Source organism: Pseudoliparis swirei, chromosome 6 (genome assembly GCF_029220125.1).
Source record: "Pseudoliparis swirei isolate HS2019 ecotype Mariana Trench chromosome 6, NWPU_hadal_v1, whole genome shotgun sequence".
Classification (NCBI taxonomy): domain Eukaryota; kingdom Metazoa; phylum Chordata; class Actinopteri; order Perciformes; family Liparidae; genus Pseudoliparis; species Pseudoliparis swirei.
Window position 1 is genome coordinate 19,909,287 of NC_079393.1, and position 17,372 is coordinate 19,926,658.

At 42.6% G+C, this 17,372-nt stretch overlaps 3 protein-coding genes across 7 annotated transcripts in view; 2 read left to right on the forward strand and 1 right to left on the reverse strand.

The window, feature by feature from the left end:
• Positions 1-1,890: 1,890 nt before the first annotated feature.
• Positions 1,891-3,467, reverse strand: LOC130195407 (cytochrome b-c1 complex subunit Rieske, mitochondrial-like). Its single transcript, XM_056416918.1, has 2 exons — positions 3,256-3,467; positions 1,891-2,420 (listed from the first exon to the last, which is right to left on the reverse strand). The coding sequence occupies exons 1-2, from the start codon at positions 3,365-3,367 to the stop codon at positions 2,176-2,178; spliced, it is 357 nt and encodes a 118-aa protein (XP_056272893.1). The 5' UTR covers positions 3,368-3,467; the 3' UTR covers positions 1,891-2,175.
• A 199-nt stretch (positions 3,468-3,666) lies between these two features.
• On the forward strand, positions 3,667-8,286 carry rxylt1 (ribitol xylosyltransferase 1). Of its 2 annotated transcripts, none has more exons than XM_056416913.1 (6): positions 3,667-3,945; positions 4,491-4,676; positions 5,897-5,999; positions 6,132-6,446; positions 6,607-6,777; positions 7,023-8,286. In XM_056416913.1, exons 1-6 carry the CDS (start codon positions 3,729-3,731, stop codon positions 7,423-7,425), a joined length of 1,395 nt encoding a protein of 464 aa, XP_056272888.1. In that variant the 5' UTR covers positions 3,667-3,728; the 3' UTR covers positions 7,426-8,286. The 2 variants fall into 2 exon arrangements, with proteins under 2 accessions (XP_056272888.1, XP_056272889.1); XM_056416914.1 differs by having other exon boundaries at positions 6,613-6,777.
• Positions 8,287-8,565: 279 nt separating this feature from the next.
• The window catches only part of srgap1a (SLIT-ROBO Rho GTPase activating protein 1a), a 78,773-nt gene continuing 69,966 nt past the window's right edge, over positions 8,566-17,372 (forward strand). For 2 of the 4 annotated variants that reach the window (XM_056416905.1, XM_056416906.1), the window contains exon 1: positions 8,566-9,385. In XM_056416905.1, the coding sequence (XP_056272880.1) occupies positions 9,322-9,385 (64 nt within the window). In that variant the 5' untranslated portion in view covers positions 8,566-9,321. The remainder of the gene's footprint in view (positions 9,386-17,372) is intronic. The other 2 variants (XM_056416903.1, XM_056416904.1) reach the window with 1 other exon arrangement.

The following is a 17,372-nucleotide window of genomic DNA, read 5'->3' on the forward strand; positions in this document are numbered from 1 at the left end:
TTTCCCAGTGCAGCTCGAGGGACGGCGTGATAGGCCCTGCTGATTGTTGTGTAGCAGTGGTCCAGAATGCTCTTCTCTCTGGTACGGCATTTAATTAACTGTCTATATTTAGGGAGTTCGTGGCTGAGGTTTCCTTTGTTAAAATCCCCGAGTACAATAACTAAAGAGTCCGGGAAGGTCCGCTCCACACACCGTATCTGTTCAGCGAGGGTCTGCTGTGCCTCGTGCACGTTTCCCTGCGGCGGCATGTAAACTCCGGCCAGGATGAATGAAGCGAACTCACGTGGGGAGTAGAAGGGTTTGCAGTGAATGATAAAAGATTCCAGGTCCGGCGAACAGTGCTGTAGAATCACCGTTACGTCGTTGCACCAGCCGTTGTACACATTTCCCTCATGAAGCTATTTTTCCATACTTCATACTTTCTCTTTAGTTCTTCAAAAGACATGAGACATCCCTTATCAAAACAATCTTCCAGGTGCTGACTTCCCCCGTCATGCCAAGTCTCCAGAATCTTATTATCTAGAGTCATGGGTACAAGTTCATTTCGTCTTAAAGGTGTTTTTGGTGACAGTCTCAAATTCAGCCCAAGATTTTTTTTTACTTCGTACCATATTTTAATAAAATGTTTCAAAATAGGATTATCTGTGCTGTTGGATTTGGTTTTGGATTTCCATTTATAAATATAATCACTGAGAGTTCCTTCTTTCAGAGGATGAAGTCCAATTTGTATCCAAGAGGGGGCAGCATCACCAAATATATCACATCTGGGCCGCTAAATAATATTTTTGGGAATTGGGCAGTCGAAAACCTCCAGACTATATAGTCCCATGTTAGTTTTTCCAATGACACCCGTGGGACTTTACAGTTCCATAAAAACTGTCTAATGTGTTTGTTGATCGTAAAAAAAAAATGTTTCAGGTAATGGAAGTGGTAAGGACTGAAAAAGATACTGCAACCTCGGGAGAATATTCATGTTCACACAGTTTATTTGACCAATTAGAGTAATGGGCAGATTCCTCCATCTGTTTAGATCTTCCTCAATTCTACTCAGCAATGGGAGGTAATTAAGTGTGTAGACATTAAGACTATTAGCTATAGTTATTCCTAGATATTTAATATTCTGGAGCCACTTAAATGGGGTTGTTTGTTGGAATAATTTCACTTTTTTCCAAATTGACCATGTATCCTGAAATAGCACTATAGGTGTTTAGCAGCGTCTGCACTTTAGTGAGATAATTAACCGGGTCCGTTAGATACAGAATTACATCATCTGCCAGGAGATTTAATTTTATGATTTGTTTGGTCCACTCTGAACCCCATTTATATCTGGATCTCGTCCAAAAAAATAAGCAGTTTTTATCTTTTTCTTTTATTTTTCTGCTTCAATTTGTGTTTGTTTGCTTGGAAGACGAACTGCGCAGACTCAATGTCATCTGGCCGCCTGGCGCTCTCAAGATATAAAAAAAAAACTTAAATATAAAATTGAGCAGGTTGAAAGGTTGAGTGAAGAGTCACGTCCTTGCGTCACGTGACCAAGCCAGCCGCCGTGTTGACGCCCAGCGACGGCGTGAATAAAACAATTGACAAATACGTAATAATAATGAATTAAAGAGTTTATGTATGAATAATTCAAAGATAAGATTAATTTAAAAAAAGACACAAACTCGTCAGATCTACACGATTCACGTGGATGACTTATTTTGATTTAAAAAAGGCGAATTTCGCCGAAAGGTGACATGTTTGCAGGTATGAAAAGTAGTGCATAATGAAATAAATCCAGAGATAAAAGACAAATGCCAATATAAAATGTCAGTGAATCAACCAAAAACTATGCAGAACAATTGAAGAAAAACTACACTTTTGTTTTAGGATGGAAAAGACACTCAATCATCGAGTTGGAAAGATATCTTTAATAGTAAATACACACATGGTATGTCACTCAACTCTCACACTGAGAAAGTACATATTACATAAAGGAACTGAGACAGGGCTCCAGTGTTCATCCCACTACGACTGTGCCCTCGTCAGGGAACTCATAAAAGGGAACCTCCAGGTTCAGAGGAGCAGGTCCCTTTCTTATTCTTCCTGAAGCATCATAGTGGGAGCCATGGCACGGACAGTAGTATCCTCCGTAGTCTCCGGCGTTGGCGATGGGCACACAACGAGGACGATGACTCAGCTGGGGTTAATCACTCTATCCTTGTCATGCTGAAGGTCACGAAGCTCCGCGATATTCACGCCTGCCTCTGTTGCAATTTCCTTCTCCGTGCGGTGACGGACAAACAGGGGCTTTCCTCTCCACTTGAAGGTCATGTTTTTGCCTTCGGGGATGTCTCCGAGCTTGATCTCAATCTGGGATAAGGCCAGGACATCTGCTGAGGCGCTCATCGAGGAGACAAATTGGGTGACCACCGTCTTGGCTGCAGACACACCGACCACAGTGGTCGCCCCAGTGACAAGGTAGGAGAACGACTTTTTACTTTTTACATTTGGGATTACATTTATACTGATTAATATATAGTATCCCTAAGCATTCATTATTATAGATTACGGAAACCAGAGTGACCTCTTTTGTTATGGTCCCCACTTAGAATACAACACCTCAGATCTGATCAGGTCTAGACCTAAATCACCGATACTGTCATATAGCTGATACGAAGGATAGCTTGTTTTTATCCGAGAAACAGTCCAACCTGCAGATATTCAGGTTGCCATCTCTGAAAACCAGCACATATTCACATTTGATGATCTGGGAGCCGTGTATATGTTTTCTTCTTTTTTCTGTCGATCACGTAACCGACTAATAGACACATGGTTCGATTGGAGGTAATACAACCCAAACTGAATAATTATAACGACTATCTCTGGAAGAAGTGTTGTTCTTCTGCACAATAACCAGTAATACACGTCATATTTATAGTTAACCCAAGAAGACCTTTCACATGTAGGCCTGTGAAAGCAAAACACAAATACCTGCAGGGTCACACAACAATATCGATGTCATCACCGTAAGTGGTGGAAAGTGGCGTTAGTGTTTTTGAGCTTTTTACATCTCTTTAGTCTATATATGTGCCTAAGACTTTTAGGTCTCAGGTTTCAGAGCAGACTAGCGTTAGTTTGGAGACACAAACGGGAATCAAGTAAAAACACATCAAATGTACACATTGTTAAAATGAACGTGTTAATTAATAAGTATGAAGTTATATAAAGTTTCATCGTCACACCACTATAAACTTCGCCATCGTTCGGCCTTACCAGCAGAAGACACCAAGCCCTTGGCAGCAAGGGACCGGAGGCTTTTAACTGTCTGTTTTGTCGCCTGCAAGTACGGGGAAAGAGCCCCGGCACGAGCGGACACGGACATCATCTTTGCCCATAATAAGGGACCTCCACACCCAAGCTGCGGACACGACGCGACCTTGCGAGGGGAAATCTGACGTGCACCTCCGTGATCTGCTTCACCAGAAACTCCCTCCGCCCTCCCAACGTTCCGTATTGCGTACAGGCTCACCGAAGTGCCCCTTAAGTTTATTTCTCATATATCGAGTAAATATATGTTTAGTACGTGTATTAATTGAGAGCATAATTACTTGTTAGGTATTAAGTGCGGATATGTGGCAACAGTTTGAACCAACTTGGTTGAAATCATACAATCATTTAAAATAACGGCTTTTTCTGGACAGGCATTTTACTATGCTAGCTGTACCAGGGGTCCTCGTGATGTAAACATGGGTCCTCTCACAAAATATGGAGAGCAGCTACACAATGGTAACCTGAGAGAATACAATCTAATAAAAATGAAAATACCAAAAAGGAAGCTATTCCTCCTAATTATTTTTGCATATGTGGCTTTTTCACTTTATGCTGCATACAATGTCTTCTTCAGCACCAAAGTCATCTCCCGTGTTCACAGGGTGGTGAAGAAAGAAACGGGGGCACTCTCGGGTAATTTCACTTAGCATAACCGTTATATGGTCCCGGTTGCAAATTAACTGCCTAGAATTTCGACAAATCGACAGTTCAAACGTCGTGTGTTGTTTTATATGGGCAGCACGGTGGCTCAGTGGTTAGCACTGTCGCCTCACAGCAAGAAGGCCCCCGGTCGTTCCAGGTCCTTTCTGTGTGGAGTTTGCATGTTCTCCTCGTGCCTGCGTGGGTTTCCTCCGGGTACTCCGGTTTCCCCCAGCATCATAAAGACATGCACCGCAGCCTCACCCCGGTTCGTATGCATGTGAATGAATGTTGGTGGTGGTCGGAGGCGCTGATTGGCAGCCACGCTTCCGTCAGTCTGCCCCAGGGCAGCTGTGGCTACTGATGTAGCTTACCACCACCGGGATGACTGTGTGTGTATGACTACTGGACTCTGTAAGCGACTTCGGGTATTTAGAGAAGCGCTATATAAAATTGAATGTTATTATTATTATTATATAACTAATATGAAGGACATGTGTGTCTGTAAGCTGAATGTGAACTGTGTGTCGTGTTTGTAGGTGGTGTCAGAGATGGCGGCGCTGCTCCATTTTTAGCTCGCGATTGGAATCCGTGGGAAGATGAACAGGTGGACTACAACTCTGCTCTGAGCAAAAAGAGGGATGCCTTCAAACAGCACCTGGGTGAAATTAACAAGAACAAACCAAAACGATACAGGGTACAAATCTGGGGTAAAGCTGCCATAGGTGAGTCATGCTATTATATCAACGATCTGTCGCAGCCTGCAGAGAAGAAGGTTGGGATTCGGGCGTGAAATGACAATCGTGTGACATCACAGTGCCATTTTCATCATTCCAATTACAGATCATTTAAAAAAAATGGTTTTCCTTTATATTGAATTAGGATTACATCTGCAAATCTTTTGATCAATGATTTTCATTGGCCTCTGGTTTTGTTAATTAAAAAAAAAAAGTGGTCATTTATTCAGTTTGACTGTGGAACAAAATGTTATACCTCCCTGAAGATAAGGTGGAAGGCATACAGGAACTAGGCAATACAACATAAGAACATGTACTGTCTGAGTTTTCCATATAAAGGAATACAGACTATAACTGAACATCATTTCAGAGGCCTTTGAAATAAATACAAAGCTAGAGTAGCAATTAAACATTGCATTATGTCTAACTAAACTTCTGGCGCCCTCTGACAGCTTTGGTCTTATGTAAGTCGCCTCTGCAGCATGGCCAATGTTTCACAGATCATCAAAGATCTTATATGCTGACAACAACCAATATTGTATTATTTTGTATGTGGTATGGATGTGGACCAGTTCAAAAATAGTGTACATTATTGAAAAGTATTACCTTTCCAATTATATTTATTTAATTAATCAATGATATAACTGAGAATCTGGATGTTATCATTTTACTACAGTTGGAGTGTAATTGCAGTAGGCATGAAGATACTTCGTGATCCAGATGAATCATGTTTAGAAAGGGGAAATTGTATTTTACATGCGATTGATGAAATTAGCTTTAAAAAAAGTGAACACGGTCAATAAGCAAAATATGTATTATATTTTAAGTGGCTTAATGTCAAGAATCAAAAGTTAAGTATATAAGGAGTAGTAGATTAATCACATTATTGTAGATTACTTTAAATGAAATTAAATTGAACTATTTCTCAAACACATTTTGAATGGTTTAAAAAAAAATCCCTTAACCCATAATTCTTCCTTACTTGAGACACAATTATTGCATTAGAGAACGAGATACAACTCTGATGGTTGATGTGACAGTATCTACAGTATATACACCTGATAATACCAGGAGTTTACAGACAAAGAAACAGATAGAAACTACATAAAATATATTTATGCTTAGTGGTGGAAGCCACTGTTGCAACATAATGGGACTGCACATTCTAACTCTAAATAAATGGTATTGACCTCTTCTCTTCTCCTCAGGGATTTACCTTTGGGAACATATTTTAGAGGGACCCCTCAACCCTACAGACAAGATCGCACAATGGCGAGAGGGAGAACTGAAGTCAGGAAAGATTGATTTCAGGTAACAAGTCAAACATGGGATACTTTAAAACTGCCAAACCCAAGCCTGTAGTCTGCTTTTGGGTCTCTGTGAAACACACCACATCATATAAAAGACATTCAAGACACAACTATCCTGCCTCTCCATCTTTAGTTTCTACACAGGTCCAGCTGTGGTCCAGGGTCATGTCCCTGTGGATATGAACAGCCTGGTTCTGGTTCTGAATGGCCGCGAGCAGCAGAAGGTCTCTTACTCCACACGGTGGCTGGAGCATGTCCAAGCTCTCGTACAGTCCCACACAGTGTCACATGTGGCTGTGGTCCTGCTGGGAAATGAGCACTGCAACAACGACTTCATTGCCCCATACCTAAAGAGAAATGGTGGATTTGTGGACTTGCTGTTTCTAGTGTACGACAGCCCCTGGGTCAACGACAAGGATGTCTTCCAGTGGCCTCTTGGTGTCGCCACGTATGTCATTTCTTACCAGTGTGTTTGTGTACATGTATGTGTGTGTGTGTGTGTGTGTGTACAGCATTAGAGCTCAATATCAGTACATTAAACGGCGGGTTGTATTTTTAAACGAATAGCTTTGTCTAACACATTGCTCTGTTTTGGTTTATCTGTGCAGATACAGGCAGTTTCCTATGATCAGTCCCACTACCCAACTGATTACCTCCAACAGGCCATACCTGTGTAATTTCCTCGGAACTGTTTACAAAAATTCCTCCAGAGAAACTCTTATGCAGGTGCTGAAACAATCTGGTCTGGATAAGGAATGCCTCACCACTGCCAGGGAGAAGTAAGTCAAGTAATGTTTAAGACTGATATGGAGGTGTTTCTATTTTCTTCAAATTACTATATGCTTATCTATTAACTTGTCACTGAGACCTTTGTTTTGTATCTTTTGAACTGATTTTGTTTACAGTCATTGGGGTTCTCACATTAACTGAGACGATCAAATAAAGAGCGTACAATATAAATCCTCTGTTTTGAACAGCGCTGCAATGTATTTAGCATATTAATGACATGTATTCCTTGCCTCAGGTGGCTCCCCCTGGAGACAGCAGACAGTCTGAGACGCTATCAGACCGCTCTGGCTCAGAGCGAGCTCACTCTCTGCCCAGTCGGCATCAACACAGAGTGCTACCGCATCTACGAGGCCTGCTCCTATGGCTCCGTGCCCGTGGTGGAGGATGTACTCACTCCTGGGACTTGTGCGGCCGGGTCCAGCTCCCCACTACGTCTGCTCAAGGCTGCAGGTGCACCCTTCATCTTCATCAGTGACTGGAAAGAACTGCCGGCCATCTTGGAGAGAGAGAGAGCAATGAGTCAGGAGCAGAGGGTGGACAGGAGGAGGAGGCTGCTGAAGTGGTACGCCAGCTTCTGTCAACAGATGAAGGAGAGGTTCACTGAGGTCATCGAGGAGACTTTCTTCAAAGGCGGCTGACCGTGGTGTTTAATAAACAAACATTTCAAAGATATACAGGGGTAGATGTTCAATATCGGTTTAATTTATTTTGTGGTTCTTGGATAAATGTGACACACTACTGATGTTGTGAGCCTGATGATGTTCAGTGTAATATTCCTGTGCGGGTTATTATGAAACCATTTGTGTGTATTGTAAAGCTGCCATTACTAGTCATTAAAGGGCCCCGTGACATTAGGGACATGGATCATGTTTATCATCTTCATGTTTACAACAGTGGAAGGTCCAGGTGTTTAGAAATACTAATTTATCCTGCCTTTGCATTTTGAATATCTTATATTATTTCAACCGTGTTTTATATCTGTTTGTACGCACTTAACATTGTGATTTTTTTATTATTGTAAAATGAAATGGTTTGTGTTTTTAGGCCTCAGTTTAAAATGGTGCTTAGCTTTTTTTGGGTAAACAACTTTAAAATGAATGTTGTTGCCCTGGCATGTGAACATTTTCTGATCAAAACGCAAAAAATTCTTTGTTCTTTTTTATTTTAGTGGTGTGCTGCATGGATTTCTTATTATTTATTTGTTTACAGTGCAAGACAATACATTTAAGTGTTGTCCTGAAGAGAAATGAGTGGATGTGCTCGTCCCTGTGCATTTATTTCTCAGGCACTGCAGATGGCGCTGTGGTCCAGGTCATGTCTAGTGGCTACAATGATCTCAGATGATGATACAAGCTTTTTAAAGTTTGGCAAAAATGAATGAGCAAAAGCATGGTTCTGTCTTCAAAGTGTGTCAAACTTATACTAAGACGATGTGTTTATTACTGTCGTTTTGGAACATATGATGAATAACTTCTTAACAATAAAATACATGTCTAACATATTGCCTTACTTTTGTATGAGTGCATGGGTGTACCTAGGAAATACGAGGCCCCTGAGTACATATTGACTTGATGCATACGTAGGCCCTCTGCTGCTGCGGGCCCCTCTATGTTTCTGGATATCCGTTTATTGTAAAAAAAAAAAAGATCCTGTGTTTGTATTTTTTCCTTGGATTAATAAAGTGCAAAAGCAAATGCTCACTGTCAAGATAATTAAGTTGGAATGCCACATTTAAGCTTGGGTATTTGTTAAGAAATAAATCTGGGGAAAAACATGTTGGTGTTCATTGCAAGCAATACTAAGTAGAATCGTAACATAAAACATTGTTTTATTCGGTTCCAACTGAGGTAATAAAAAATTAAAAAAAGATTTGAGGGCAGGGGTGTCAGTCCACTGGTGTCCACGAGCTATATGCGCGTGCAGATCCCGCCCTCCCTTCCTCTCGCGACTTGACTCCAGCTGCTGCAGTCGGCCTGCCTGTCTGCCTCCGAGCCTGCTGTGAGTTGGAGGGGAGAAGCCGTCGAGGGAGAGCGAGCAAGGGGGGGAAGTGTGTGCGTGTGTGCGGGTCCCAAACTGGAAACCTTTACCAACAAGCGCACACCCGCACGACTGAGACCGAGTCGAAAGACCCCCAGATGGGTTGTTGTCACTACTTTCCAGAGAGCTGTGAAACCCGCCACGGAGACCCTGAAACTTGTGTGTGTGTTTTTTTCTGTCCTTTTTCTTCTTCTTCTTCTGTGGTAGCGGCAGCGCTGTTGCGCCGCACCGACTGCTCTGTTACTTGAGAGGATTCACTGGTCGGAGCAGCGTTGCGCATTGGCCCCGCTTTATATCCACCGTTCATCCCGAGGGAAGAGGAGCAGCGAACAACTCTCGTTCTTCTTCCACCTTGTTGCAGAGAGAAGTCCTTTTTCAAAGTGTCATTTCCCCCTCGTCCTGAGTGGGATGCGACCGCTGCTGTAGGACCCCGCGGGTGGACAGTTTTTTTCCTCAAGAAGTTTCCCAACAAGCTTTCGGACAGAAGAAGTCAGAAAATGTCCACGTCGAGGTTCAAAAAGGATAAAGAAATCATCGCGGATTACGAGAGTCAAGTCAAAGGTACGGGAAGAGTTAATGTTTCTCTCGGAAGTGCTATCTGGGAGATTCATTGGGGAAAAGACGAACGTTAGATTATTAACGGCTACCTGCATGAGTCATAGCTGGTGATGTGGTGCGTTCAGTAAAAGTTAGCAATACGGGAACGACGGTTGGTGGCTCCTGCCGGGCGAGCAGGCACATGTTTAACACGGACATACTCTGACTTAATATACGTTACAAGTACTTCACAGGTCTAGGCCCATTTATTGGTCAAGTTATTTATGTCGCCATTAGAGGGGTATGGGGTTAATTAGCACAATTACAAAAGCTTGCTAACTGAGTTCAGGAGTGGCCTGTAGTCTTTTTGTTTTGCAGTTTTTTGCACGTGAAAGCGTTCCCCGAATTCACAGTTGGCTCATATAAATGATGACCGTGTTTCTCACGCGCGCACACGGAGTCTCTCAAGTAACCTGCTGGGTTCAAGTTGGATGTCTAATCCGGTTCCAATATATTTTCCCCCCCGCGTATACCGTTGTCCTGCCTCTTCTTGGTCTGGTGCATTTTATTATGTTGACTTATTTTAATAACCTGTTACCGCCAGAGTTGGCGTGGGACTTACTGCGCGGTTCCCACAGCATTACAGCGTGGCATGAGACAATAGGAACGCACGAGCACATGTTCAGACGGCACACCTGTATGAGGAGTCGGCGTGTTGCTCAGGGGCACTTCAGAAGAGCACTTTGATTGCGCTGGGGTGGTTTTATTTGCCCTCTCTGTTTATCTCTAAATGCCACAAGCTGCCCTCCGAAGCAGACCACTGCTTTGTGCCCCGATTTAGAGGTGTGGAGACGTCGTGAGGATGCCACCCTAACTTATCCCCCCCCCCCCCCCCAAGGCTTTAGGGTAACCATGGGGATTTGGCCCTTAGCCAACCAGCTCTGTTCTTAGCGTGCTGAAATACCACCTAGTCATGTTCCCAGTATTCAACCCTTAAGTCCAGGGAGGGGGAGGGGTGCTAGAGGAGAAGGGGGTCCAGGGCTGTTTGAGGAATTACAAGATTGCATGAAGTTGAGCACAAGCTCTCATTTGCAAGGAATGTATAGGACCCTTTCTTCTCCCCATGAGGATGACTAAGGGGTTTCGGCCTGTAATAGAGGACGATGCACACGGGTCACAGGGGGAGGCTGAGCCAGAGATGGCGAAGCCTCCCATTTGTCATGCAGAACCCAGCGTGGTTATAACAGCAACCTGATGCTACTTAGAAGAGCTGTTGCTAGAAAAGACCACCGGAGCCTCTCGGCAAAATCAATGTTACGCTGTGTTGTTTTGATGGAGATGCATAATTGAATTGTGATGGTTATGCACAGAAACTTGTCATGCATTGTAAATATTCCGGCGAGGACATTTCTTTCTCCATCCTCAGTGGTTGCGCTGCGCTATTTGCATAAAGTACTGTACTTGTTTTTGCATTGCAAACAGCTTGCAGTTATGTACTTTGAGTTGCTTTATTTCTTAGCAATTGCATCGTTTTTTGTCAAGACATTTTTGAGGGTTTAAAAAGTAACGTCTTTTGTTTTGCATTAAACGATGGCAACATATCTCACTCGGATCACTGCAATTAACCACGAAGGGACATTAGGTTAGGTATTCTAACTCCAAGCATATTCACACTCCTCCTTCATGACGCCCATCTCGAGGAGGTCGGATGACTCCTGCAACCGCAGACCCCGTTTGTTCTGGGAAAATAGCTGCCAGTTAGCAGTGGAAGAAAAAGGCATTTAGTCAACATTTAGTATTCTGTTTTAGAGCAGCTCCTGATTTTGCAGCTGTGAAGTGTTTAATGAGTTAAGAGTTTGCAGTGATAATGAGTGGGATCACATCTGCAGTGTCGCTGTGATCGCCGGAGGCAGATTCTGGTGAACAGACATTGATTCCTCGAGAAGTAGAACGACAACAAGCAGCCTAGAAAACAGGCTGCGATGTTTGATCTTTTTGGCCTTCATCCCGCTGTCTCGCAGTTTTTTTTAAAGCTTGTTTAAATTCTCACCATACTTGTTGACACGTATCTTGCAGCCAGTATATGGCTCATGTTGGATAACATCTGCCATCCATACTGCATTATGCAGATTTATACAAAACATTCCCTGTTTTTTTTGTGAATCAACTTATTTTTGTGTGATTGCTGATGACAGAGTGCAGACTAGTGTGGCATTGTTATTCAAAGAAGTAGATGTAAGGTTTGTAATGTATTTTTTCTACCATGACGCTACTGTTTTCAAGCACAACTTGTCATTCAGCTGACATTCACTTCTTGAGTACATCCAACAGCCTTTTTCAAACCTCTCTCAGATTAAAGGAACATGTACGTGCTAATTGAAGGAAACTATTCTATTGAAGAAGCTTTGCAGAAAGGGGATTTAATTTGTGCTAAGTGCCAAAACGGGCATCTACATCAAGACTCAGCCTGTTTTTAGAAAAACAAAAACATTAAGGAGATTGGGTGGAATTTGTTTGTGCTTTATGGGGCACATCAGTTGCAGTCTATTTAAGTGAGTTAAAGCTAAGGGGAGGCTGTGGGTACATCGGTGTTCTCTGTGGGCCTCCGTTTCTGTTGACTGGTGGATCGGGGCATAGCAACCCTGCTGTGTTTCCTCTTGGGCAAAGTGTTGGTTTGATGTCAGGCTGTGGCTTGCTGTTTGTGGCCCGGGGGGTCGTGACTCTAATGGCAGGACCCCTTGAACCTCTGTCAGGGGTCCTCTCCCAGATCGTCATAAAGGATGCCCCCTGTGACCTGCCTTCACTGCGGTTTGAAACCGGAGCCCTGCCCCTCTGCATACTCTAACAGCCGTCTGCCCATTGGGATGAAATGCAGGAAACTGCTCTGAGGTGTGACGGTTTACTTTCAAATGAAGGGGAGACACTGCAGGTGAAGAGGTTAAATACAATACATTTTATATATCGGTTGATTACTTGCATTACATGTTTTGTCGAACCAGTTTTACTAAATGTTATGCTTAAATAGCATGAAGTAATGCTGGCTTGTGTTGAATGTATGAAAAAGGTACAGATGCAAATAGACAACATAGTAGAATACAGTCCTGCGTGGCAGAGGATGAGCACGTATGTGTTGATCCCCGTCCATTACACCATCCAGATGTCACACATATGGGACATCTGGATTGTTATGCAGAGTCAAACTATAATTTTGCTTTAAAACGGTCTTTTGTGTTTAAAAAAAGATCGAAATAAATCCAACATGTCATCGGGCTTCAGCATGTGATGAAGTGGCGTGCGGTGTGCTGAAGCCGCCGCCTTTTTAGAATGTTCTTCAGGCTCGTTGTGTTGAAAATAACTAACTATTAGAAACTAGGAACACTTTAAAATACATAAACAAATAGTCTACTAAGTGCAATAAATACGCTCGCAAAGTGCTTTCACAAACAAGTTTTTAGTAGAGCTCAAATATCTATCCGACTTATTTTTTCATGCCTTTTTTTCTAGGTTTGATTATTCTACTAATTATTCTTTGGATCAGAGACTGTGTAAAAGAAGTGAACGTAGTTATTGTGACGTCACCCATTAGTTTGTGGACTGCCGTTATGAAGCTTTGAGTTCGGCCATTTCACCATCGCCATCTTGGAATAGGGCCGTCGCCATGTTTTTTTTTTTTGCAACCAATAAAAGGAAGTTACCATTTGTGGAATGCGGAGGAGTGACGTAGACAGGGCTCCAGATACTTTTAACTAGAGCACCAGCAGCTCTGCCGTGATACGCTCACAGGTAAGCACACCTCCTTGAAACATACTTTTTACTGTATTACTGATAAATAATTTGACAATATACAATCTTATGCCTGTTTGTTTAATGTTAGCATAATTTAATAAAGATACATCAGTTGAAGGTGAAAGATGCAAACAAGAGATTAAGAAGATGCACTCATGTTTACTGAGTTGGTAAGTAGGGTCATTTTCTTAGACTTACACACAATCCGACTTCTTTTTGCAACCGGCCCTGCTGGTCAGTGGAGGGAATGCACGTTTTAAGATGCTTCACTCGGCACTACTGCAGGTGGCTTCTGATTTGTATTAACTAATTCATTATTTAATCAGCTTGAAAATAAACATGCACATCACATCGCAACTTTTTTTATTCCAAAATTGTGTCCTCAAATTAAACAAAAAGATGTTACTGGAAGCTGTTTGTCTTACTCAATGAGTAACTTTAAACTTGTAATTGGTTGTATTCATTGACTAATATATTGATGGAAATTATGGTTGATTGTACGAATTAATGCGTTGTAATGGTCCTTTCCAGCTTTAGAATTAAAATTCACTTTGAGAAAAGACTAATTCAGAGACTTAGAACCGTCAGACTCCGGTGTCCTTAAGTCAACTCTGCTCTGACGATGGTCACATTTTGTCCCATTAACACCAATGATCCACCTGATGAAGTGCCTCTCTGAATGTAAAGTCATTAAAAAATCTGGAGGGGGCGGGGGGGGGGGGGCTTGGATACCTTAAGGCGAATGGTAACTTGGGAATCACTGCTATTGTGGGCCATCCACTAGTCTCCCTGTCTTCTCTTTTCTGACCTTCAGTTAATCTAAATGGCCTCAATAAGGATTTTTAAAACTTTATAATGCTGCGCTTTAACAGCTTCTCCGAGGTGTTGAGGTGAGAGGTTTCAAGACTAATGGAATCTCACCCCCCCCCCCCCCCCCTAGGATCTCCACAACATCAGGTGTCCATCCACACACTTACCATCTGTTTTTACCAACACTGTGTTTGCATGGTGTGTTGCATTGGTGTGTTTGTGCATGAGCGTGCATTTCATGTGTGGGTGACTGGTTATTGACACATATGTGCGTGCTAACCCTTTTAGCAGTTTTAATAAACCCTGCTCAGCACAAGCAAGGCTTCACCTTCCCTGCTGTGCTTTTCATTGTCGCCAGAGAGGCCACATTACTGCAGTACCCCCCCGACCCCTCACCTCCCCCTCAAAACAATAATCCAAACCAACCCCTATCCATGCCCCTGCATTCCTAAACCAAACTAAAAGGCGTCAGTTTCCGAGTATAACAAAAATCCTTGTTTAGTTGACCCTTCGGTAAGCCCCGCCCCCTCCTACTTCTGTCAGAAGTAGACAACTGTCCCTAACTGCAAAAAAAGACATGATGTAAAACGGATTGAACAATGAAAACGAGCTAAACAGATTAGGATAGAAGCTACAGCCTATCCCAGTGTGAAAGTGGACCACCACATCACCTTGTGATCGAGATGGAAGATAATTAACGGTATTCTCATGACGCTGGATAGGTCGTTATTCACTGTTGCACTCATTGAAAAATAATGTAAGTCGCTTTGGATAAAAGCGCCCACTCCTCCTCTCTACCTCCATCTGCCTGATGGATCGTGGAGGTCTCCATCGTGGAATATGCCTACTACCAACTATTCATACACTCTGTCATATTCATTGAATGTGTTTTAACTCTAAATATGTCCTTCTGGTCACATGACATCTATTGTTCTGTCCATCCTGGAGAGGGATCCTCCTCTGTTGCTCTCCTGAAGGTTTCTTCCCTTTTTTCCCCCTGAAGAGTTATTTGGGAGTTTTTCCTGATCCGATGTGAGGTTTTAGGGCAGGGATGTCTCTGTGTACAGATTGTAAAGCACTCTTAGACAAATTTGTGAAATTGGGCTATACAAATAAACTGAATTGAAAAACTGACTTAATGTAAAAAGTAAAAGCGGTGTTTTCTTACATTTAGTAAACCTTCAATTGCTCGCATAGCATAGAAGTGCTAGTTAATATATTACTTTTAAAAAAGTACTCTGCTACTGTTGGCGCCACTGGATTTCAACGAGTATCACTGTTATAAAACGTTAAACCATGACTAGATTCAAATCTACAAAAACAGCCTGAAAATGAAGAAAATCTGAAACCATGCGGTTATGGAGCAGAGCTCCTGGGCTCGAGGGATGGGGCTTGGCAACCGGTAAATTGTCTCCAGTTGTAACCCACACTGGTATTTAATTTCCTCAGTTGACTTGATCAAATCAAACCCACTCTCACATGTTGCAGACTGATGTTGTGACCTGTGAATGAGTCAGAGAAGAAGCCCTGCGAGGGACCGGAGTGGCCGGTAATGAGCTGGAGGAGATCCAGAGAGGAGCTGTACGGCTTTTGTAGGCGCGACGGGCGTTGATGGAATTGGACTGTGCTCAGAGAAAGTAAAACCGATGAATTCAACTGTGGGGATAAAAGTGAAATTACAGGGAGGTTATGGGGGGATTTGGACTGATTTCGGCAACTTTCTGGACAACTTTAATTCCTTTGAACCAGTGCTGGGGCCCAGCAGATGGACAGACGGACACAGTTCGACCATCAGCCCGTGCTGCTGTCCTCCACCCAGTGGGGCTGGATTAAGGGGAAGGAGATTGGGGGATGGGAATCGACGGTCTGAGGTCAGTGCAGGAGGAAGTGTTCTAATCTGCTTTCGGAGTGTGTTCAGCCATTCGTCTGCAGGATCTAAGGTGTTGATGTGACTGGCGGTGGCGAAAGCTTTTTAAGATGACTGCAAACATGCTTTCAGTGAAGTCTTTTGCCGTTTCTCTCCTTTTTTACTTTAACTGACCACGGCAATCTGTTCACAGGCTATGGCTCGGTGGTTGACTCGGGTATTCCAGTCTAATCTACCATCTGGGAACGGAAGCTGAGCTTTATAGGGTCCTACGTTCTACATCCACTTCCTCTGTCACAGCCTCAACATGCTGTCGATGTTTCCTCCAGTCTATATGGCACCGCTCCTGGTTGCAATAGCTTTGGATTTATGGATAGGTTTGAATACGTTGTTAGTCTTCATCTCTACGTGATGCACACGAGTGAGTCATTGAGTCATCAAATCAACTACTGATATGCTCGACGAGGAATTTTCATTGATGTCAGTGTTTATACACCCACTCCACTAATTTGATTATGAGCCAATTTGGCACCTCATTATTGCAACAGGCATGTTCGGACTATAATTAGGTTATCCTACTCGCGTTAAATCTGTAATTGTAAGTGGTGAAAAGACTTAGCCAATTTGTACGTGAGACGACTAAACTTGACCTAACATCATGTATATTGTATTGCTCTCTCCTGTTGGCTTGCAGAAGATGCCCAGTTGAGTTTAGATTAACTGTTTCTCACCATAGCTTTTTAGTTAGAAAAGAAGTGTTCAATGCATTTCACTTAACATTGACACTGGAGCAGTGAGATGTCAACAACAACAACACCAGACTGATACGAAATGCCCAATGTCACCATTCGAAGATGTACAGTCAGTAACAATCCCAGGACTGTATTCATCTTATCTGATCCCCCCGTTTCCACTTGTGGCTGTAGGTCTCTCTTCACTCCACCGCCTTCAGCTGGAGGGTTTCCCAGCTTTACTGGCACAATGAGATTCAAAACAATCAACCGTTGGGCAGGAATGAGAACGAAGCAGCTTTTATTGTGCTGACAAGTCAAGTCTTGTTTGTGTTCATCAAATAGCTATTTGCACCTGACGACAAAGACGGGCCAAATAACATCAGCGACTTGTTGTTTTCTGGCAAAAATGCTTCTATCGTTTACATTGTATGGTTAAGTTAGTATTATGTCAATATTATTTGCAGTATATGATTTAGCAATTTTGTCCAACTGTTTATAAAACAGATGTTCACATTGTTGAAAATGTCAATTTCCAATCCCATATTTTCTGCTTAAGGAATCCAATTCCAAAGTGTTGACCCCTGGTCAAACTAAATCAGTTGTTGTAAACAAACAATCCAACCTCTTCAGTGATACGTTTATATCCGCTGGAACTTTTTCTCCCTAAAGTTTGTCTGTATTTCTGACATATAGTCACACACATAAAAAATAAACCTCAAAGATGTTTTGGGGTCTTATAAACTAGAGGCATTAAATGTGATTTAGTGTAAAGTTTCACAGTTTTTCCAACACAATTCCTCCCGGGGCCTTCCGT